A 22,408-nucleotide genomic window follows, 5' to 3' on the forward strand; every position below is an offset into this window, starting at 1 on the left:
CTTGCAAGGCGAATTGCGAAATGAATCGTGGCCAGCGCTCGGCCGTTTTCCGGATTCCGTTTTAAATTGCAGCCGCGCGCGATGTCGCGGCAATGCATTGCTTGCGTGTTTTAATGCATACGCGATAGAAAAGGCAAGAGAAGCGACGTCAAACGCAATGAATTACACGCGTCCAACGAGCGCGTTATTTAAATACGCGGTGATGAGTGTCAACGGGCGATATCCGGATACGCCACCGCACGAAGGCCTGATTTGGCGCTGGCCAAGAATGCGAGACCCGTTCCAGACCATCCTTTTTCTGGCCCGCCACAGGCCGTCGTTCGGCGCCTCTGATTGGCTGAGTTGCGGATCTGTGACAAAGCGCGCATGTGATTGGCTCCGGCCGGTGCCGACTTGCGCGGTCGGCTCGAAAAGTCCTCGTTTCACAAGTGTTTAATACACGTGGCGTTTTGTACGCAGGGAGAGGCGGCTACGATCCCCGACGTTGTCAAAACCACGTTGCATGGAGAGGGTAATGTGGAAGGTAAGGGATCTCCATTACGCCCCTGCATGCTTGATGGAGGCATTGGTGGTGGTTGGGCTGCCTCTGTCGTGTGTGCGTGGTGGTGGAAACGAAGGCGGTGCCATGCACCAGACATCGTCGTTTGGGATGTACGACGGGATGTGTGTCAACAAGGAACACGGATGCAGCGTACAGGTACGTAGCGAGCACGAATTTCCAGCGAGCACATCAAATAACTGTCGTACTCGGTATTTTGAGAGCCAAACGGTTCTGCAACACTACTTGGACGTCCATGCAAGTGTATGCCACGTGCGCTTGAAACTGAGAAACTGATAAAAGCGTTATCGGGTGCAAGCCTTGTGCATGGGAAACGTAGTGGACGGTTTGATCTAATCGAGCACGTCGAGCTACTGCTGCTCGGTCCGCTCCATTGTCACCGCTATTGGCCAAAGACAACTCTTGCCCAAAGCTTCGAGTCGTATCCCCTCGTCGAGCAGGGAGGCGCTCATACAAGCTCGACGGCAGATCACCAAATGTCATGTCAACGTCGAGTCCCTCGTCAGAATGCACGCGTCGCCCACCATTTTCTCGAGAGTTATAATTCTTCTACGAAAACCGTTCTGCAAGCTCTCGACAACGTGGTGCACCTACCGAATGGCGCCACAATGGCCAAACAGTTCTTGAAGCGCCGAGTGCCATCGAACAAACCAGTACATCAGCCTTCAAGATGCAGAGACTCGGCCAATCGAGGTATCGGTGCAGAACGGTCACGAGCCCCATTGCCTCAAGATCAATCATGCAAAGACTAGGATACCTGGATCTGCGCGTTATCTAGCAAAATTCGGCCATCGGTGGATCTTTCTGCGAGATGCACGTCAGATATGTCGTGCTGCCTAGTCGGGCAGACCAGAACCCAGCGGTTGGACCACGATGGTGATCGCACTGGGGATTACGCTGCAGTCGCGAGGAGAAGGTGTGCTGTAACCTTAGTCGGGTCCGTCACATTGGTCCTACTGATATGCAATAAAGTAATTCACGGCAATAGTCTTTCAATGCATTTCAATGGAAGTATCACGCATGTCATTTGAACGCTTCGTTGGTTGTCGTGGCGGGTGTCATGGTGCGACGACTATGTTTCAGAATTTGACAGTGAACATGTTGATGGAAGATCGCCGACGACTACCATGCACTTGAGTGGCATCCTTGCAAAGGTGCACTGAAATGGAGACCACAGTTGAAGAAGACCACTCATAGATTGAGGATTACCCATCCTGAGTTGCATATCATTCCACAGATGTACACAATTGTCCGAACCCGACAACTTTACATACCAAAGTTCTTGCTGGTGACATAGACAATCGTTGCACTAAGATTGTACAGTGTCTTTTCTGCAGTCGCTTGAGGTTTGGCGTCGCTTCAACCAGGGTTCAATCGCTACCTTCAACGATACCCTTTCCTGGTATGACGCGCATGAAAACAACATGTATCAAACACCTCGCACCAACATTGCATGTTTAAAACACGCACTTCAACCGACCCCAATCAATGCAATTTAATGGGTTCAACAAAATGCGATACAAATCACGAGTGATACAAGCACCCAATTGGCATGCGAAAAAAAGTACGGTCCCACCCTGCCAAGCTATCTTTCGGCTATGTCCTATTCTCATATGCCAAATGTCCTGGTTTCAAAAACCACGTGGGAACTTGACATCGCGCGCGGCTGCAATTTAAAACGGAATCCGGAAAACGGCCGAGCGCTGGCCACGATTCATTTCGCAATTCGCCTTGCAAGAAACACCATGGCCCCTCAACGTCGTCGCGCCGGCAAGTCCACGAAGGACGCCCATGCCAACCTCTCTGCCGAAGAGCGCGTCGCCGCTGGCACGGAAGCCAAGAACCGCGGTAACGCGGCGTACGCCGCCGGCGACCACGCCACGGCCATCAAGGAGTTCACGGCCGCCATCGCGTACGAGCCGGAGAACCACATCTACTACTCGAACCGCTCGGCTGCGTACTTGAGCGCCGGCAACGCCGCGCAGGCGATGGCCGATGCCAACAAGTGCATTGAGATCGATGCCAAGTGGGGCAAGGGCTACGCCCGTCTCGGTGCTGCGTACTACTTTATCAAGTCGTACCAGAAGGCTGTCCAGGCCTACACGAAGGGCTTGACGGTCGACAAGGGCAACAAGCAGCTCCAGGCCGGCTTGACGCAGGCGCAGGCCGCGTACCAGGTGCTCGAGGAAGAGGCCTCGGGTGTCGAGATGGACGACGCCACGCGCAAGATGAAGCGCATGGAGATCGAGGACAAGATCAACAAGGCCCGCGCCGAGCGTGAGGAGCGTGCCAAGCGCGCCGAGCGTGGTTCTCGGAGGTCATCGGTATCGATCTCGGTACGACGTACTCGTGCGTCGGTGTCTGGAAGGACGGCCAGGTCGAGATCATTGCCAACAGCGAAGGTAACCGCACGACGCCGTCGTGGGTCGCCTTCAACGAGTCGGAGCGCCTCATCGGTGACGCCGCCAAGCTCCAGGCTGCCTCGAACGCCACCAACACGGTCTTCGATGCCAAGCGTATCATCGGTCGCGCTTTCTCGGACCCGATCGTCAAGAAGGACGCTGCTCACTTCCCGTTCAAGATTGTCGAGGGTGATGATGACAAGCCGCTCATCCAGGTCTCGTTCAAGGGCGAGGACAAGCGCTTCACGCCCGAGGAGATCTCGTCGATGGTCCTTACCCGCATGAAGGAGACGGCGGAGAACTACCTCGGCCAGGAGATCAAGCAGGCTGTCGTCACGGTCCCTGCTTACTTCAACGACCAGCAGCGTCAGTCGACGAAGGATGCCGGTGCCATTGCCGGCCTCGACGTCAAGCGTATCATCAACGAGCCCACGGCCGCCGCCCTCGCGTACGGCTTGGACACGAACGCCGGCTCGGACGGCAACAAGGCCAACATCCTCATCTTCGATCTCGGTGGTGGTACCTTCGATGTGTCGATCCTCTCGATCGAGAACGGCATCTTCGAAGTCAAGGCCACGGGCGGTGACACGCATCTCGGTGGTGAAGATTTCGACTCGAACATGGTCGACTTCCTCGTCACGGAGTTCAAGCGCAAGACAAGGGCCTTGACCCCACGTCGTCGGCTCGCTCGATGCGCCGTCTCCGCACGGCCTGCGAGTCGGCCAAGCGCATGCTTTCGACGACGACGTCGGCTGCTATTGAAGTCGACTCGCTCTTCGAGGGCGTTGACTTCTCGTCGACGATGACGCGTGCCAAGTTCGAGTCGCTCAACGAAGAGTGCTTCAAGCGCACGGAGGAGACTGTCCTCAAGGTGCTTGCCGACGCTAAGATGAAGCCGGAGGAAATCACGGAGCTCGTCCTTGTCGGCGGTTCCACGCGTATCCCCAAGGTGCAGAACATGCTCTCGGCTGTCTTCGGCGGCAAGGAGCTCTCGAAGTCGATCAACCCGGATGAGGCCGTCGCGTACGGTGCCGCCGTCCAGGGTGCCATCCTCTCGGGCATCCGCAACGACGCCACGAACTCGCTCCTCCTCGTCGATGTGACGCCGCTCTCGCTCGGTATTGAGACGGTCGGCCGCGTCATGTCAGTGCTCATCAAGCGCAACACGGCCATCCCGGTCAAGAAGACGCGCGTCTACACGACCGAGGAAGACTACCAGACGCAGGTCGATGTGTGCATCTACGAAGGCGAGCGTGCCTGCGTGGACCACAACAACAAGCTCGGCGAGTTCACGATCTCGGGCATTGAGCGCGCCAAGCGCGGTGAGCCGCAGGTCCAGGTGACCTTCGAGATTGACGCCAACGGTATCCTCAACGTGTCGGCGCTCGACAAGAAGACGAACGCCAAGGCCGAGACGACCATCAACAACAACAACGGTCGCCTCACGCAGGAGGACATTGACCGCATGGTCGCTGACGCCGAGAAGTTCAAGAAGGACGATGCTGAGGTGCTCAAGAAGATCGAGGCCCGCAACTCGCTCGAGAGCTTCATCTACCGCGCGCTCGAGCTCACTCGCGAGAAGGGCGATGCCGCCGCCGAGAACACGATCCGTGAGGCCCGCGAGTGGCTCGAGGACCACGAGGATGCCACGCTCCGCGAGTTGGAGGAGAAGAAGCGCGTCCTTGAGCGCCTCGTCCGTTAAATAGGTTAGCACTTTGTATCCTTGTACAATTGAATCGAATTTATTGATGGAAATCATCTCACTTTGCACTTCGGCGACACGTTGGATACCTTCGAGTCTATCCGGTACTGTGAATAGTACCGGTACAATCAAGAGAACTATCCAAGTCCATAGGATATCACGCATTGGTACCATCGCCGCACGGCCATTTCTGTATGAGGGATAGATAATACCAGATAATACCTTACTGCATGCTCCCTTGCGGCGCAATCCTTCAGCCTCGCCAGGTCGCATGCGCCTGGATCGGCGAAAGATTGCATTGCGTTTTAAAAAGAACCTAATGTTTGTATGTGATGAAGCGGTTCTTTTTATTACTTGAAAGAAGACCGCGATCGCGCATCATGCGCTTGCATCTTGGAGAGCTCCTTGATGAGATTGGCGAGGGAGGGATGGAGACAGCGGCCCTCTTCCGCGAGCACAGCAAGGACCTCAACGAGCTCAAGGTGACCCCGCGCTCGTACGTGTACGTCCCTGTGGGCAGCGTCCTCACGCTGCCGCTGCTGCCATGGACCTTCCGCGGGTTCTCGATCGCGGTGTGGGTCCAGCTCCCGCCGCCGCCACCCGTCGAGGTCGGCCCGAAGCGCATCCGCCTCTTCAAGTTCTACAGCACGAGCAAGAAGATGGGCGTCGAGTGCACGCTCGCGCCGCTCAACGACGACTGCACGCGCGTCTCGCTCAGCGTCGCGTCGGCCACGAACGAGAAGGGCTGGCGCCACGTGAGCTCGCAGTTCGTCTGGGACGCGCAGCAGTGGCACCTCGTCGTCGTGACGCACAAGCAGCACTACCTCAAGCGCAGCCACGTCGAGTGCTATGTCAACACGACGCGCGTCATGAGCGAAGACCTCTCGTACCCGACGCCGACGGGCCCCATGTCCCAGTGCCTCATCGGCGGCGTCGACCCCGGCGGTGCCACGGCGCCGTTCCAGCTCTCGGGCATGACCATGTACGAGGACGAGCTCCGACCTGATATGATGGCGGCCCTCCACCGGCACGGACCGTCCCATACGTGCTTGCGGCGCCTCTTCTTGGGCGTCAATCCGTTCCAGAACACGTTCCTTGATACGAAGTCGCTCGCAAAGGTATCGACGCACGAGAAGACGCTCACGAGTGAGATGAGCATGCACCTCAAGATCGTCTTTTCGTTCAGCGCGCACGACGTCATCGAGGACGACGAAGGACGTGACCGACCGAGCCTCGGACCCGTGCTCTGCACGCAGTGGAGCTGCGAAGGCGACCGCGACAGAAAGGGCCGCTGGACGCGCTTCAAGGCCGAGGGCGACCACGCGTTGTCGCAGCAAACCCACGTCGTCTTGAGCCCTGGCGTCTTTACGCTCTCGCATCCCGACCGGGCCGACGTCTGGTTCCGCACGGGTGGCATTCCTTCGGTGCTCTTGTTGCTGCACGTCATGTTGTCTCGACCAAGCGCCGAGATGCCCATCACGCTCGGGTATGGCCTCAGTCTGCTCCAAGGTCTCCTGCGCAACTCGATTGCCCATCAAGAAGAGATGCTGCATCAATATGGCTTTCACTTGCTCAGTCATGTGCTGCGGTCACATGGCGGCGACAACGAAGAACTCTTGAGCGCGAGCAACGCGACGGCGTGCGTCGAGCTCGTCGTTGCCAACTACTTGGATCTGCACTCGGGCGACCCGGACCCGATCCCGCTCTTCGTCGTCGGCGTCCAAGCGCTTTTGCTGGACTTTGATTTGTGGAGCACGGCCACGTTCAAGACGCAGTCCATCTTGCTGCAGCAGCTCGTGGGTCTGCTCAAGACCGTCTCGTGCCTGCACCGGATCGTCTCGACGCAGCTCATCGTGGACATTCTTCGGCGGCACTACCTCAAGGCCGCGCTCGCCAAGCGCAAGACCAAGGACCCGACGTGGGTCGACGAGTGCGTGCGGTCGCTCGTCACGTTCTTGGAAGCGACGCTCGCGCCCGACGACGTGGCGCCCGACGCGTCCCTTCGCATCTTTGTCGTCGGCGACGCTGTCTTGCAGTCGCCGTCTGGCTCGATCGCCGCCGACACTGCGCTTGAGAGCGTCCTTTTGCCCATCGCTTTGGTCCGCAACGTGCGGACGGCGACACGCTTCCTCCTCGTCTGTCCCGACGCGCTCCTGAGCCGCGCGATCCTAACGAGCCTATCGAGCCGCGCAGTGTGCGACCCGCCCATGTACATTGCGCTCCTCGGCGCCAACGCGCTGGACTGCATTTTGTATCTCTTGCAGCCCAAGCACGCTCTTGCAACGCGACTGAGCGCGCTCCGGCTCTTTGTGCTCCTCTACGAGTGGCTCGAGTCGAGTGACGGGCGCGGCGTCGTCTCGTCGCTCGAGCGGCATCTGCAACTCGACTTGGTCGACGACAGCACCGCGTCGCTCTTCCAGGAGCTACTGTTTGACGCATCCTTCTTCATGGGTCTTCGCCACACCGTCGCCATGAACGATCCGTCGATGACCGGCCGCGACGCCAACGCCTTTGCCGAGGCTCCCACGAAAGGCATGACGGCCTCGTCGTCGCGCCTCGTGCTCTCATACGACGACCGCCTCGTGGCGCTGCGAGCGATGGCGCTGCGCTCGATCCAAGAAGTCTCCCACGCGACGCCCAACATGCCCAACGTCTTTGCGGACGGTCTCATGACGCTCATGACGCTGCCGCTCCGCGGTACCCTTCCGTTCATTGCGTGTCTCTTTAAACACGTGCCGAGCATTTCGACGTCGTGCCGCGAGCGTATCCTCATGGAGATTAGCGTCTATGTCAAGACCGACATGGCAACGCAGAAGCAGCTGCTCAGTCTTCCGTGGGTCGAGTGGTTCACAGACCTCCTCGCGTCGTGCTGCATTGGACCCGAGCCCCAAGAGACGGGCGAGGACCTCGTGTTTGACACGATCGTCACGCTTCTGTGTGCCGCCATGTACGCGCCGCAGGGCTGGACCGCGATGGCGCATTTTCTCTCGCTCGTGCGCGCGCCGCCGCCGGCCGACGGGAACGATCGAGGCGCCAACCCGTTTCGCGCGGCCAACGTCTTCGTGTGGTCGCGCCGGCTCCTCGGGCTCGTCCTCGTGCGGCTTGTCCGCAGCAAGACGATTCTCTCGCGTGCGCTCGCCGAAAACGTCCACCACCTTGTCATTCTGGCCTACTACTTGCTTCTCGGAGTGCCCGACGACGCAACGCACGTGACGCTCCTCCTCTCGAGTGTGCTGGACGTTGTCGACATGCTTCTCGAGAGCACGAATAAGAAGCACCGCGCGGGTTTGGTGCCGGCGCTTCGACTCTGTCGCGCGGTGTTGCCGCTGCGTGCCTGCGCGCCCGTCCTTGTGCGCCTCGTTCAGAGCCTCGAGGCTGCCCTTCAGCAAGAAGTCGGGCAGCGCATTCCGATCGATGAAAACGTCCCGACGCACGAGATGTTAGTCCGCGTGCTGTGCAGCCTCGCGCTCGGCTTGGCCGGACAACCGTCGACGGACGACCAAAATCTTCTCGGGGATCTCACACTCAAGATCGCTACGAGTGGCGAGTTTGCGATTGCACTATCCAAAGGGCGCGTCTCGATTGAGATGCTGAGCGCGCTGCCGGCCCCGACCGCGGCGCGCCTCGTTTTGGATACGCTCGTGCCCCACGGAAGGGAGGATACGCTGCACCCGAGCGAGATGGCCGACTTAGCATTGACGCGGCAAACACTCTTTCCCGGCCTCGTCGCCGGCGAAGAGACGCCGCCGGACACCGACGCGGAGAAGCGCAAGGTCGTTCTCGCGGCGTCCCAAGTCGAAGAGGCGCGCATGATGGAGGTACTGAAAGAAATTTCCAAGAAGGAGCAGGAGCGCATGCTCACCGAAGACGCCCGTGTCCAGCTGCGCGCGCAGTGGACGGATGACTGCTGGAAGCAGGTCGAGACCAAGCTTCGGTCGGAGCTAAGCCGTGTACGCGGCGCCGAATACGAGCTCTCGCGCCACGAGACACCACAGCGCCGCCGGGTGCGACTGGATGTGTACCTCAAGCCGACATCGCATTTGCTCTTGCAAGCCAAGGCGCCGGCGCCCATTTCTCGCGACGATCTATTGCAAAAGGTCGGACGCGTCATTGCGCAGCAGCCAAAACCTGCCATCGAGGACGACGTGGTCGACGAAGAGGCGATCCAGAACAACATTCGGAGCCGTCGAGGCACCATTGGACGTGGCGCCGACTCGGACGATGAAGAAGACGATGACGAAGACGACGAAAGAACCGTCGTCGACGAGGAAGAGGAAGAAGCGGCAACCGGCGGCTTGGCACCAGACGACGCCACCCGCGTCCCTCTCGAAGCCATCAAACTGCCGACAATCGAAGCGGCCAAGAGCTTGCATCCATCCGGTGGCATTGGTCTGGTGCCGGACGATCGCATCTACCTCCAGCCGTTGTGCCGCAAAGTTGTGCCCGAGGGCTTTGTGCTCGGGACCTTTTACGTCTGTGACAACGCGGCGGTGTTTACGCCGCAGGTGCCGCACGTGCGACCGGGTGCCGACGCCGAGTGGGCCGTCGGTCTGCATCGAAGCCACCGCTGGAAGCTCAAGGACGTTGTCGCTGTCTACTTGCGTCGGTACCGTCTGCGCGAATCTGCGCTCGAGCTCTTCTTGCGCGACGGCTCGACGCACTTTATCGACTTTCACATGGACGGCGCGAACGCGGCACTGACGACAAGCATCCGCAACGACACGATCCGGACGCTCCTCGCACTCGTGCCCAACGCCGCGATCAAGCAGTGGCCAGGCTTTCCTGTCTCGCGCATGCTGGGCCGCCTCACGCGCGAGTGGCAAGCGCGCAGCCTCAGCAACTACGAGTACCTCATGGTGTGTTGTCTCGTTTCGGTTTGTGTAAAAATCGAGCTTGCGCTATGGATCCTAGGCGCTCAACACGCTCGCGGGCCGGACATTCAACGACTTGACGCAATACCCCGTTTTTCCGTGGGTCCTCTCCAACTACACGGCCGAGCACTTGGACTTGAGCGACCCGACCAACTTTCGCGACCTCTCGAAACCCATGGGCGCCCTCAACGAGGAGCGGCTGCACGAGTACTGGGAGCGCTACCACAGCTTTGACGACCCCGTACGTCGTGTCGTTTTTCATCGGATGCAGGTCGTATATGTTGTTGTCTAGGTCATCCCCAAGTTTCTCTACGGTTCGCACTACTCGACGGCGGCCGGCGTCGTGCTTTACTTCCTCGTGCGCCTCCAGCCGTTTGCGTCGCTGCACCAAGTGATGCAAGGCGGCGTGTTTGATCTCCCAGACCGTCTTTTCAACTCGGTCTCGGACGTCTGGGACATGTGCAACTCGAGCATGTCGGAAGTGAAGGAACTGACGCCCGAGTGGTTCAGCACGTCGGCGTTTCTCAAAAACTTGAACGCCTTTGACCTTGGCGCGCGCCAGGACGGCAAGCCGATTGGCGACGTCGAGCTGCCGCCGTGGGCGAACGACGACCCCGAGGCCTTTGTGCGCCTGCACCGCGCGGCGCTTGAGAGCGAGTTTGTCTCGGCGCATTTGCACGAGTGGATCGACCTCATCTTTGGCTTCAAGCAGCGCGGCGACGACGCGCTCGCAGCCAACAATGTGTTTTACTACCTCACGTACTATGGCCTCGTGGACCTCGACGCGATCGAGGACCCAATGCTGCGCACGGCGATGGAGCAGCAGATTGCGCATTTTGGGCAGTGCCCGCGCCAGCTTTTCTCGAAAGGGCACCCACCCCGCGGGCCCGCGACAAGTGCCTCCGCCACCGTCCCTCGTCCGCTCGCCGTGGCGTATCAGTCGCCAGTCAGGTCGCAGTCGTCGGTACTATCGCGGTCGCTCGGCGGCGACACTGCGATTCGCGCCATCAAGATCTTGTCGGACCGTGTCCTTGCCGTCAACGATCTCGGCGTCATTGAGCTTCACCACTGGAAGCTCCATGCCAAAGCGCCGGCCTCGGCGGGCCGCAAGTCGGACGAGCTCCTAAAGGACGACGACGTCAGTAGCAACGAGTGGAAGCTCTCGACGGACCGGGATCTCTCGCCGTTCGACGTCGTGCCGCGGCTCCCGATCTTTGCATCGGGCGCGCGGCTGCCGGTCGCCATCTCGGAGCACGGGCGTGTGTTTGCGACGGGCGGCGCGTCGACGGGATCGATCCACCTCCGACTTGTGGACCTCGCCAACGGCCACATCTTGGCCAAAGCCAGTGTCGATGGCCACGCCGACGTTGTCACGTGCCTTGACATGGACACGCTCGGTCAAGACGAGTTTCTTCTCTCGGGCGCCAAGTACGAATGCACAAGACGCTTCACATCGTATTGAGGATGACGCAATAGGGACTGCTCGGTGCTCTTGTGGCAGTTTTCCAACATGAACAGTCCGTTCCGACTGCCACGTATCTCGTCGAGTCCGCTCATGGTATATTACTTCTCTTGCATTTCTCGGATGGTGGTAGAGCAAGGGGGTAGGTGTATCGAGGGCACGACGCGCCGCTCAGCGCGTGCCACCTCAACGCGCGCCTCGGTATCGTCGCGTCAGCGTCGGCGTCCACGTGTCTCGTGCACAACGTGCATACGGGCCACGTCCTCTTTCGTGCGCCCGCCGTCGACGACGCGACGTTCGAGCAGCTTGCTTCGTCGCAGCGCGGTTTTGTCGTCACCCGCAGCACCGTGCGTCTGATCTGCGTATTGTATCAATGTATCAAGATAGAATGAATAGCGGCGGCACGGCACGGGCAGTGTGCTGGCCATCTTCACGATCGCAGGGACGTGCGTTCGCGTCCACGACGTCGAGCCCTGCAGTAGCATCATCGTCTCGCCGGACGGCGGCCTTGTGCTCGCGCACCTCGAGTTTGCCGTGCGCGTCTACCGTCTCGACGAGTACGTGCTTGTCGCGCCACTTGCGATAAGAACTGAGGACCTCATTAGCCTAGCGATTCTGCACGAGTACAAGACATCGACCGAGTTGCCGGCCGCCATCACGTGTGGCGCCGTCGGCCCGTCCGAAGCCATCATGCTCGCGGTCACTGGCCACGCGGACGGGAGCCTTGTGTGGCACCGACTGCCGGACGCCGACGGCCGCGTCTCGGTGCTCGGGTCGGTCGGGCGCTTCCTCAACATCAACTCGCGCCTCAAGGTTGTCAAAGGCACGGTGCAGCAGGCGCAGACGCTGGCCATGACGACGATGGACAATGCGCGCGCTGTGACCAACACGGCCAAGGACATTGCGGGCGAGGCCAAGACGCTCATGCAGAGCATCTTTGGGCTTCTAAAGTCGGGTTAATGCAATTCCTTTTGCTTCAAGATGCAGGAAACGCGCACGGTCACCGCGTCGAGGCAGGCTGTCCCTCTTGACCGACATACTATGGCAAGGGAGTTGAGCGAGCGAGGTGGAGCGCTGAATTTGGCTCATCAAGTAGCGTTGTCCCCTATCTGTGTTCGATCTTCCTCTTCTAATGTATGACCTTGTGTACGCTCGTATGCTGGCCTCTCGAACGCAGTCGCTGGGTCGCAAGTGGCTGGTGCGGTCCCACTTCAACAAGGGCACCAACCACGAGGCGTGCGTTTAGACTGCAACCCATACATCCTTTTAGAATAAATAGGTACTAGGGTTAACCCCGTGTTTTCTTGGGGCAGGAGCTCTTTGGTCGAGGTTTGGCATTGGGGTAGCGTGCAATCTAGCGGTGGGATCGTGTACTGCGTGTGTCGTAGTTTGGACTCGTCGGTGAAAAGAATTATGTGCATTGAAGTTTAGCGTACCCTGCCCCACACCTCGTGTTTTCTTGGGGCAGGGCGTGGTTGATCTTTGTGGTTTAGATAGGGCCATCTAGCGGTCTTTCTGCGTCGCCGTTCATAATACAACCACCCGTCCAAGGGTCGTCTTCAAGTCAAGTCCAATACTCCATTTTACTTTCATGCAACTTATTAGACGACACCGGACGGCTTGCGCGACCGACGCGTCGCACGGGGCAGCGCCGGCGAGTAGCCCGAGACCAGGTCGAGCTTCGAGTGGTCGGGCACGTGGTACTCGAAGCCGCGGGCGACGAGAATAAAGCCCAGCAGGTTGAGGAGAACGAGGCCGGCGAGGATGTAAAAGACAAGCTCGAGCGACCCGTCGTTGAGGTTGGTCGTGACCCAAAACGAAAAAATGCTGTTGACGCCACCGGCAACGACCGACCCGAGCGTCGTCGTGAGGAGGTTGAGCGCTTGGCACACGCTGCGCATGGACTCGGGCACCTCCGAGTAAAAGAGATCGTACGCTACACCATAAACACATCAAATCGGCGGCTCAAAACACGAGGTGGACGTACAAGGAATGCTCACGAGGATCTCGGCGACGCCGACGAGAAGGTACTGCGGCGTCTGCCACCAGACGCTGATCGCCGACATGGGCAGTCGCTCGGACGCGTCGGCGCAGTTGGAGCTGAGCCCCTCGAGCAGCGGCGCGTCCTTCCGGGCGACTTCGATGGCGCCAGCAACCACCATGCAGAGCGCGGCAACCACCAAGCCGGCTCCCATCTTGCGCAGAATGGTAAGCCGAACGCCGCAGCGCTCGATCGCCGGGTACAAGCACTGGTTGAAGACGGGCACAAAGACGAGGATGACGATCGAGTCGAACATCGAGAGCATCGCCGACGACACTTGGGTCTCGCCGACGCGGAGGTCCATTTGGCAGCCTTGCAAGATAAAGTTCATCGTCTGCTGGCTGTACACGGCCCAAAACACGATGAGAAAGCCAAAGTAAGGCGAGAGGCGGAGCACTTGGCCGACCTCCCGCGTCTCGGCGAGGCTGCAGTCGCCGCCGTTCTCAATCGCCGCCGCACGCACCCAGTCCGTGTTGCGCCCCGTCGCGATGAGCACGAGCGTGCCATAGACAACGAGCGCGGCGCCAGCGAGCGCAAGGGCGAGGTGCCACTTCGGCTCGTCGACAAAGTACGAGGCGGTCGTGAGGATGATCGCGGGCAGAAAGGCAAAGCCACCCGAGAGCACGAGCCGACCTTTTCCGGAGCGCGACCCGGCAAAGAGGAGGATCTGCACAAAGCGGCTCAGCGCGCTGCCCTGCGGCGGCTTGCGCACGTAGCGCTTCCGGCCCGAGACAAAGATGACGAGCGCCAAGCCAAAGGCGATCGTAGGGATGAGGAACGAGGCAAAGAAGCCGTACTCGACCGGAATGTACGGCGCGTAGCCGTCGACCGCGAGGTTGGTCAAGAAGACGGTGCTAAAGGTCGCGCCAATGTTGATCGACCAGTAGAACCAGTTGAAGAATTTGTCCTAGACCCGATTTGAGATTCAGATTTTCTTGGAAAGAGTGCGTACCCGCTCGGCCTTTTGCGCCGGGTCGGTCGTGTCAAACTGATCGGCGCCGAGCACGACGACGTTGGGTTTGATGCCGCCGACGCCGAGCGCGATGCAGCCAAAGAGCCCGAACATGAACCACGACGACGACATGAGCGGCGGCGCCGACGCGACCGTGCACAGAATGAGCCCGAGCATGTACCAGATCGAGAAGAAGAGAATGCTCTTGAAGCGGCCGAGGAGCTTGTCGGCCACATACGCGCCGAGGAGCGGTGTGATGTACGTGACGCACGAGAAGACCGAGTTGAGCTCCGTCGCAAGCACCGAGCTAAACCCGAGGTTCTTGCGGAAGAAGATGGGCAGCGACCCCGTGAAGCCATAGTAGGCAAAGCGCTCGCAAAACTAAGCGCACAAGTCCGCCATAAGAAGGATAAGAATGGGCGAGGCAGTCGTACCTCGGTGACGAGGATGAAGGAGCAGACGCTGAGGATGATGGACGTCTTGGCCGGCGTCGTCGTCGTCTGGAGGAGCCCCGTCGTCTCGGCGCTCATGCCTCCGATCCTTGCAATTGCCAAATGGCGTCCGTCGAGCACGATGACCTCGCATCCTCGGAAATATCTTATGCTGCCGCTGGATACTCGCACCATTTTTAATAATAGCTCGGGGTTTGTAAGAAACGTATTAAAATTCGCGTCGGAACTTAAAGTTGTCAGCCGCCAGCTGACCAGCGGTGGACCGTTCTCCGCAGTGACGCACACGGTCAAAGATCCTATGGCCAAGCCTCGGACATGCTCCCTCCTACTACTATCAGGGATGTAGCTCTCTTGCGCCTGGCGGCCGTGCACCGAAATAGCGATCAAGCTACTCGTTGGCTGCAGGATACTTTTATGCTGTCGCGATCGTAACGTTCCAAGATCGCCATGGATTCGCACTCAGCAGTAGCCGACGATGCGAAGCTGTCGTTCCGTGGCTTGTTGAAGGAACGAAGAGGAAAGGGAGCGGCCAAGTGTGGCCGCTTGCTCTATCACAGCCCTCCCAATCAACAGCCTTCAACAATGCTGTTAACGCTATATCAACACGAGCGATACGAATCCGTGCGCAATAGTGTTACTTCGCAGCGATGGTTTATACAAGCGACAGATTTGGTGTCGGTAATAAATACGCTATGACGGCCTGCAGATCCAATTCGGCTATAAGATAAGCTGCACGGGGTTGAAGTCTTGGTTTGTGACACATGCGCAATCCAGCCGGCTAGGAATTACCATTCCCGGGCCATCGACGACCAGTGGCGAAGATGAAGGTTGTCATCGACACGGACGCCGGCTTGGACGATGCCATCTCGATCCTCATGGCCACCAACATGCTGCCCGAGGGTAGCGTGCTTGCGATCACGTCGGTCTTTGGCAACGTGGATCTGCATCAGGTCAACCACAACTTGAAGCAGTACGTAGAAATGGATCTTGCTTCGTCGTCCTCTGAAGCGTGCAATAGCATCCTCGCCCGCTCCAAGCAGCCCCACATCCCAGTCTTCTCAGGCGCGCACAAGCCGCTCATCTCGAGCGTCGGCGAGCGCTGGGACGGCCACGGCGTCGACGGTCTTGGCGGTGCGATTGGCCTCGCCCCATACACGCCGCCGGGCGAAAATCACGCCGTGTCTGCGCTGCTTCGCCTCGCCAAAGAGCATCCCAAGGAGCTCACGATCGTCGCCATTGGACCTGCGACCAACCTCGCGCTGGCCGCGGCGCTGGATCCGACGTTCGTCGACAACCTCAAGGAGGTATTACTATTGCTGCACGCAGGAAGAGGCCATGCCTCATGACTACCATAGGTCATCTACATGGGTTGTACGACGCTCGGGCGCGGCAACACGACACCGCACGCCGAGTTCAACGTCGCGTGCGACCCCGAGGCCGCCCATATTCTCTTGACGCAGTTTGCACAAAAGCTCACGATCGTGAGCTGGGAGACCGTCTGCGACGCGTACCTGCCCTGGGCGTTCTTCGACGAGCTCATCGCTGTCCAGACGCCGACCGCGGCCTTTATCAAGGCCATTTGCGCGTCCTTTGAGAAGTTCCGGCCGCAGCGCGACGTCGGCGTCCTCTACGAAGAAGGCGGCGAGCAGCACTTTGTGGTCTGTGACGCGTATGCGCTAGCACTCCTCTTCGGCGACTACACGAGAAGCGTCTCGTTCGCCACCGGTCGTGTCGAGCTCACGCCGGGCGAGACGCGCGGCGCTTGCCATTGGTCTCCGACGGCCGACAAGAGCGGCGCCAAGCTAGTCCACGCCTTCGACACGGATCGCTTCAAGACGCTCTTCCTCCAGCTCGCACGGGAAGAGTCGACGTCGTAAGCAGCTGTAGTACATGATCAATTTAGACGCTGCAATCGCTTCATGATAGACTTGCAGTGCCTCATTGGCTAGGGCACGGCTCTCCACGGTCCCTTATGCAGCAGAGAAAGGCCAGAGAAGCCCATCAAGTGGTCGTGTCCTTCTGATGTGTCACGGGTGTGCGATAGTAGCACCGAAACGCTGCACGAGGTATTAGTAGTATCTGCGCGGACACGCAACGCAAGTGACTTCTGGTGCGCTATCACCCTATTTGCGCGGGAAACCGTTGGTTGCGTGCACGCGCGGGACGCTGTCGTCTGGTTGACGCAGTCAGTTGTGGATTCGACACATGGGCGATACCAAGGTCATCATTGACACTGACGCCGGCGTCGACGACGCGATCGCAGTGCTTCTCGCCATCAACCTCTTGCCGCGCGGGAGTGTCGTGGCACTCACGTCGACCTTTGGCAACGTCGACCTGCACCAAGCCAACCTCAACTTGACGCAGTACAGGCTACCATGGCCGTTGAATGGTAACATCGTATGTGCCTAGGATCCTCGCCCACGCCTCGGACCAGAGTATCCCAATCTTTTCAGGCGCGCACAAGCCGCTCATCTCGAGCATGAGCAGCAAGTGGGCGGGCCACGGCGTCGACGGCCTCGGCGGCTCGATTGGCGTCGCCCCATACACGCCGCCGAGCGAAAACCACGCCGTGTCTGCGCTGCTTCGCTTCGCCAAGGCGCATCCCAAGGAGCTCACGATCGTCGCCATTGGACCTGCGACCAACCTCGCATTGGCCGCGATGCTCGATCCGACGTTCGTCGAGAACCTCAAGGAGGTTGCCCCGATCCACCTACTACGCACGACGACGCCATACTATCGAATACTATGCATGCTAGGTCATCTACATGGGTTGTACGACGCGTGACCAAGGTAACACGACGCCGCACGCCGAGTTCAACGTGGCGAGCGACCCCGAGGCCGCGCACATTCTCTTGACGCAGTTCGCGCAAAAGCTCACGATCGTGAGCTGGGAGACCGTCTGTGACGCGCACTTGACGTGGGCTGTTTACGACGAGCTGGTTGCGTTGCGCACGCCAACTGCTCGCTTTCTCCAGCGCATCTTCTCGGCGTACGAGCAGTACCGCCCGAGTGCCAGCAGCGGCAAGCACCAAGAATTCATCCTCTGCGACGCGTACGCGACGGCACTCCTCGTCGCTGACTGCGCGACGGACGTCTCGTTTGCCACGGGTCGCGTCGAGCTCTCGGAAGGACCTACCCGGGGGGCGTGCCACTGGGTGCCATCCGCCGCGCCTGCGACCAAGCTCGTGCACATGTTTGATGTTGACCGCTTCAAGGCCCTTCTCCGGCACTTGATGGAGGAGCGCGGCGCGCTGCATGGATCGACGCCTTCTCGCCATCCCGAGAAAGAGACTTGAAGACTCTATAAGAAGACGCGGCTCGTTTGGCGTGACTCGTGTTGGTCACATACGACAGAGTTACGGCGGCGGTGTGAGAACCATTGTCTTGAGCGCCGACGTGATCGGACCGAGACCGTCCAGCCCGGGCAGCGTCCGCGGATGGTCGCGTGGCTGCTTGTAGTACAGCCATGGTAGGTAGTGAGCGCGCATTGGGCCTTCTCGGCGTGCGCGGCGGCAGCTTGGCGCTCGATCGCCACGCCCGCGCTCTTTTGCAGGAGCACGTTCACTTCGGTCGCGCACTTGGTCGTCTCGTCGACCATCATCGCGTCGACGAGATCGCCATTCACAGGAGTGGGCGGGACCGCCTACATATCGATGAGGATCCCTACACTCGACGGGCTTGGGACGTGCCTTGTGCAGGTCCTCGTTGATGCAGACCAGAAGGTAGCCCTGGTACGGTCCGCTTTCCGGCTGGCGCCTGCGCGTACAGCGAGCACTCGAGCCTCGCGTTGGTTCTGCGACATATTGCATTGGCGTTGGCCTCAATACAACGTCTACTAGTACTTGAGTACGAGCTGTGGTACAAGAGTCGCGGCGTCATGGGCGGCTCCGTGTCGAGTGGGGCGAGCTTGGTCGTCTTCTCCTCGAGCGATGTCGCTTCCTGGACGTTACGAGGTCGAGAAGGACACATGCGAGAGTCGATTTTGCTCGGACGCAAACGCAATGGTGCAGACCCCACAAGTTGGAATGTGGATGAGATCGGCATCAGATCTGGAAGCTGGAACGTACCAGAAGATCGGAGCGTCGATCGGAGCGTTGCGCTGGAGGTACGCCCATGTCGTCTTGCGCAGGCGCGCGACGTACTCAGTTGTGAGGCTGCGTCGCTTGAGGCCGCCAACGCTAAAGTACGAGGCTTCACGCAGGTCATTTTCGGCAAGTCTTGGCGGCTGACGCCCTGCGTTTGGACATGTCGCTATGGGCGCGGTCCCTTATACTAGCCGTCTCTGTCTCTCAGCAGACACACTGAGATGAACGGAGATCTGCCTTTTCTCCATCGTACTCATCACCAAGTGCTAAGACCCAAGTAGGAAACGAGTATAATCTTTGGTCGACGATGCTGCATAACATCACTGGAACTGCGCTGCCATCGCAATCGCTCGGTCCGAGAGCGCGTGGAGCTGGCCCGTGTTGGTGTCGAGGGCGCGGCAGAGGCCATCGAGACGCATTTCGATGGCGCAGAGCACGGCCTCGAGGCCGTTGATCGCTGTGTCCAGCGTCTCATGCAGCTGCGCTGCGGATCTCGCGTGCGCCATGACTGTGCCCATCTCGTCGCAAATGCGGTCGAACGTGGACTGGTCCATCGTCAAGACGCGGGACTGCGTGGCCTCCACAGCGCGCAAGATCACGCTGGTCATGACGTCGTCCAGCGCTCCGTTCGCTGCAGATAGTCGATCATCCAAGACGTCGCCCGCAGAGCGAATGCCGGCGATCGCATGGCGTACTGTCGCGAGCATGCTTTGCAGCTCCTGTACCTCGCCCGTGACGCCGCGGACTGTATCGGAGATGCGCTGCGTCTCGCTGAGAATCAAGGATACCGCGTCGCCCACTGACGTGCTCGGCGGAGGCGCATCCGTGGCCGTGCTAAGGGCAGCACTGGCGGCCGGCGTCGCGGCTTGCACGGGCGTGTCGACGTCGGCTTCTTCGACGACCTGTGTGTTCGGGCGCTTGGCTGTCGGCTCCTCGTCGTCGCTCGCCGCCAAAGCGCGCTTGCCTTGGCGTGATGCGCTTGGACTCGCCTGCTCGGAGGCGTTGCTGGACGTCTGCTCGTCGTCCGGCGTCGAGGCTGCGGTCGACTCCATATCAGCTGCGATCTTTGGTGGGCGAGAACCTCTGGTATTGAATATCTGTCATAATCGTTATACTGGTTTGACTGTCAGAATCGATGTTTGTCGGTTGCACTTGCTCATAAAAGCGGCGAGCTTCTTCGCCCAGCGCGTGTCGAATCGCACTCTGTCGCATGTCGTACTAAAGCGCATGTGGCATGTGTGGTCATTTTCCCGCATCACTACGCTCGTTAAGCTACGCTATATTCCTCTGGCAACGGCCCAGTGATATCCTGCGTCCAAGCACACCCTCAACCTGGCACCGCAGCGATGATCAGACCCCACTGCACGATATACTCTATCGTGGTTTGCCCGCAGCGAAACCTACGGTTGCTACGAAAGCATACCGTAGATCGGATGTTACTCGTCTCGTCGGCTTCATGCTTTGGCGCGCCAGTCATCAAAGCTGGTTGAAGTCGCGACGGCTCAAGCGTGCAACTTCAAATTTGGCTTCAACGTTATCCGTCTTGGTGTTGAGGGAAAAAGAACAGCCAAAGCAGCTTAATGAAGACAACACTTCCACTTCCAAGCACACACCGCGTGTTTGTTTCCTCGTTCCATCGGTTCCACGCACCACCACCGACTCTGACAGAATCGCCAAGAGCACCGATGACGACTTTCGACGCTAGCAGATACCTGCGCTCGGCAAATTACACGTTAGCTTGGCTGCAAAAATGACGTTTTGTTTCGTCGCCAATTTACCCAGACTGGGTCGGCTCGAGCGAGCAACTTCAAGTGCGAGCATGGCGTGATGCTCTACATCGCACAATCACCACCTCCCAAGACTTATATATTGGACCCAAATATGCGTGCCTGTACGGTCTCGGGCACTACATGTGTGATTCGCTGTAACTGGCGTGGCGATGATCCGATTACGGTCTATGCGGAGGAAACGGTAAACACGGACCCGGGCCTCAATATTGCCACATGCGCGGCCTTGCTTTGTGGCCCGACCCAGAATATTACACCGGTGGGACGCGCTTCGAGACTGCCGCCGTCCTGGGTGCGATGATGCTACGACAAGCTCCAACAAAGTCGTGTTATTCTACGGCTGTACGTTTGACGACCACCGAGGTCGTCACAATTCAATTTGCGTCCTTACGACAACAGCATGGACGCTAACTACCACGAAGCGCTCGACGTCAAGGAGAAGCACCTCCAAGACGAGGGCGAGAACGAGATCCCGCAGCACATCCTCGACCAGATCAAGGAGTACCGCAGCGTCATCTACTGGTCGCTGCTCTTCCTCGACGGCTCCGTCATGTGGGCCTACTACTCGTGCTTGACGGCGCAAGACTACTACGCCAGCACCTTCCCGGACGTGAAGTTTGCCTTCTTGACGACACCCGTCTTGACGTGGCCGCTCTCGCTTGGTCACATCATCCAAATGTGGTTTGGCCTCGATCGCTCGCTCGGCAACATGAAGCGCGTCATCATTGGTTACTTTATCTTTGGTGTCTGCTGCATCCTCATCATCGTCCAAGGCTACCTTGACATGAGCCAGACGGCGGGTGCCACCATGGTTTTGATCTGCTTTGGTCTTGTTGGTGCGGCGCACTCGCTCACCGAGCCTGCCTACTACAACGTCGCGTCGCTCTTCCCGGACGCGCACTTTACGAACGCGATCCAGGTCGGCAACGTCGCGGCCGGCGTCCTCAACGTCGTCTTGGCTGCGCTCATCCACTTGGCTGTCGGTGGTATCCACGACACGGATCCGGCCGGCAGTGTCAAGCTGTCGTTCTTTATCTTCATGGCCATGCTCTTGGTCATCTCGGTGGGTGCCGTCGTCGTCTACTACCGCCTCGAGAAGATTCCGTGCGTGCGCTACCTCCTCGACCGCGCCGCGGCCGACCACATCAAGCACGGCGAGGTGTCGCTGCCGCAGCTCTGGTCCAAGTTTTCCGCGTCGGCAAGGTCATTGTGGTGCCCATGGTGGCTCAGTTCATGCTCTTCTTCTGCAGTCTGGCGATCTTCCCGGGTATTGGCATCACCTCGACGTTCAAGCTGGATTCGGTCACTTCGTCGCCGGGTGCTCCGTGGATCATTTCGCCGGGTGTCGTCGGTCCGTTCAACGTCGGTGATCTCATCGGTCGTCTCGCGTCGACGCAGGCGGCGGTCAACTTTTTCTCGCTTCGCTTTTGCTTTATCTTTTCGTTCTGCCGCTGGGTGTGGTTGCCGCTGCTTCTCATGACGGTGTCGACGAGCTCGCTGTACGCGTTCGGTGACTCGCACTGGGGTGCGTACGTCTTCATTTTGGTGCTCTACCTTTTCCTTGGTATCACGGGCGGTCTCTTCTCGACGATCACGATCGGTATGGGCCCGCTGCTCGTGCCGCAGGAAGACCGTGAGGCCGCCGCGGCGCTCATGGTCATGGCGCTCTTCCTTGGTCTCTCGTGCGGCTCGACGTTCGGGTGGGGCATCAGCAACAACCACTGGTTTGGTTTGTAAGCTGCAAGTAGTCTTAGTGTGTTTATGACAACAAACGTTAAACCCTTGTCATAATTTATACTGTGATGTCGGAAAATTGTCTATTGCAAATGTATTAGAGAGTGCACGTTGATGCATGGCGTGCGCTGCTGGGCCTCGAGTCGTGCGAAATCTATTGACGTCATCAGTGAGTGATGGGAACCTCATCCTCGACGCCTATGTCATCCGACAGCTCCTTACGTTCTCCAAGAAGGTGATTCTGTCGGTATTACTTGTGGCCGGGATCCTGCATTAATGGTCCCTGGTTCGCGCTGATAGACGCTGTCTATCATATCAGTGATAAGCCCCAAATGCACGGTGCAGCTGAGCCCCATGTATA

At 59.1% G+C, this 22,408-nt stretch overlaps 8 protein-coding genes across 8 annotated transcripts; 5 read left to right on the forward strand and 3 right to left on the reverse strand.

The window, feature by feature from the left end:
* Positions 1 to 2,304: 2,304 nt before the first annotated feature.
* SPRG_10477 (hypothetical protein) lies at positions 2,305 to 4,663 on the forward strand (the record flags this gene model as incomplete). The annotated part of the gene is made up of 3 exons (XM_012350127.1): positions 2,305 to 2,836; positions 2,863 to 3,561; positions 3,606 to 4,663. The coding sequence occupies 3 exons, from the start codon at positions 2,305 to 2,307 to the stop codon at positions 4,661 to 4,663; spliced, it is 2,289 nt and encodes a 762-aa protein (XP_012205517.1).
* A 363-nt stretch (positions 4,664 to 5,026) lies between these two features.
* On the forward strand, positions 5,027 to 11,967 carry SPRG_10478 (hypothetical protein). The gene is made up of 7 exons (XM_012350128.1): positions 5,027 to 9,519; positions 9,575 to 9,775; positions 9,827 to 10,962; positions 11,011 to 11,092; positions 11,143 to 11,343; positions 11,393 to 11,553; positions 11,602 to 11,967. The coding sequence occupies exons 1-7, from the start codon at positions 5,044 to 5,046 to the stop codon at positions 11,954 to 11,956; spliced, it is 6,612 nt and encodes a 2,203-aa protein (XP_012205518.1). The 5' UTR covers positions 5,027 to 5,043; the 3' UTR covers positions 11,957 to 11,967.
* A 596-nt stretch (positions 11,968 to 12,563) lies between these two features.
* On the reverse strand, positions 12,564 to 14,541 carry SPRG_10479 (hypothetical protein). Its single transcript, XM_012350129.1, has 4 exons — positions 14,424 to 14,541; positions 13,990 to 14,370; positions 12,984 to 13,944; positions 12,564 to 12,932 (listed from the first exon to the last, which is right to left on the reverse strand). Exons 1-4 carry the CDS (start codon positions 14,517 to 14,519, stop codon positions 12,598 to 12,600), a joined length of 1,773 nt encoding a protein of 590 aa, XP_012205519.1. The 5' UTR covers positions 14,520 to 14,541; the 3' UTR covers positions 12,564 to 12,597.
* Positions 14,542 to 15,237: 696 nt separating this feature from the next.
* SPRG_10480 (hypothetical protein) lies at positions 15,238 to 16,318 on the forward strand (the record flags this gene model as incomplete). The annotated part of the gene is made up of 3 exons (XM_012350130.1): positions 15,238 to 15,411; positions 15,460 to 15,745; positions 15,797 to 16,318. Exons 1-3 carry the CDS (start codon positions 15,263 to 15,265, stop codon positions 16,316 to 16,318), a joined length of 957 nt encoding a protein of 318 aa, XP_012205520.1. The 5' UTR covers positions 15,238 to 15,262.
* A 328-nt stretch (positions 16,319 to 16,646) lies between these two features.
* SPRG_10481 (hypothetical protein) lies at positions 16,647 to 17,737 on the forward strand (the record flags this gene model as incomplete). Its single annotated transcript, XM_012350131.1, has 3 exons — positions 16,647 to 16,804; positions 16,851 to 17,136; positions 17,198 to 17,737. The coding sequence occupies 3 exons, from the start codon at positions 16,647 to 16,649 to the stop codon at positions 17,735 to 17,737; spliced, it is 984 nt and encodes a 327-aa protein (XP_012205521.1).
* Positions 17,738 to 17,797: 60 nt separating this feature from the next.
* On the reverse strand, positions 17,798 to 18,410 carry SPRG_10482 (hypothetical protein; the record flags this gene model as incomplete). Its single annotated transcript, XM_012350132.1, has 4 exons — positions 17,798 to 17,824; positions 17,848 to 18,084; positions 18,116 to 18,234; positions 18,284 to 18,410. 4 exons carry the CDS (start codon positions 18,408 to 18,410, stop codon positions 17,798 to 17,800), a joined length of 510 nt encoding a protein of 169 aa, XP_012205522.1.
* Positions 18,411 to 18,796: 386 nt separating this feature from the next.
* Positions 18,797 to 19,610, reverse strand: SPRG_10483 (hypothetical protein). The gene has a single exon (XM_012350133.1). The coding sequence runs from the start codon at positions 19,576 to 19,578 to the stop codon at positions 18,847 to 18,849; it is 732 nt and encodes a 243-aa protein (XP_012205523.1). The 5' UTR covers positions 19,579 to 19,610; the 3' UTR covers positions 18,797 to 18,846.
* Positions 19,611 to 20,650: 1,040 nt separating this feature from the next.
* SPRG_10484 (hypothetical protein) lies at positions 20,651 to 22,050 on the forward strand (the record flags this gene model as incomplete). Its single annotated transcript, XM_012350134.1, has 2 exons — positions 20,651 to 21,534; positions 21,564 to 22,050. The coding sequence occupies exons 1-2, from the start codon at positions 20,714 to 20,716 to the stop codon at positions 22,048 to 22,050; spliced, it is 1,308 nt and encodes a 435-aa protein (XP_012205524.1). The 5' UTR covers positions 20,651 to 20,713.
* Between the last annotated feature and the right edge of the window lie 358 nt (positions 22,051 to 22,408).

Source organism: Saprolegnia parasitica (genome assembly GCF_000151545.1).
Source record: "Saprolegnia parasitica CBS 223.65 unplaced genomic scaffold supercont2.62, whole genome shotgun sequence".
Classification (NCBI taxonomy): domain Eukaryota; phylum Oomycota; class Saprolegniomycetes; order Saprolegniales; family Saprolegniaceae; genus Saprolegnia; species Saprolegnia parasitica.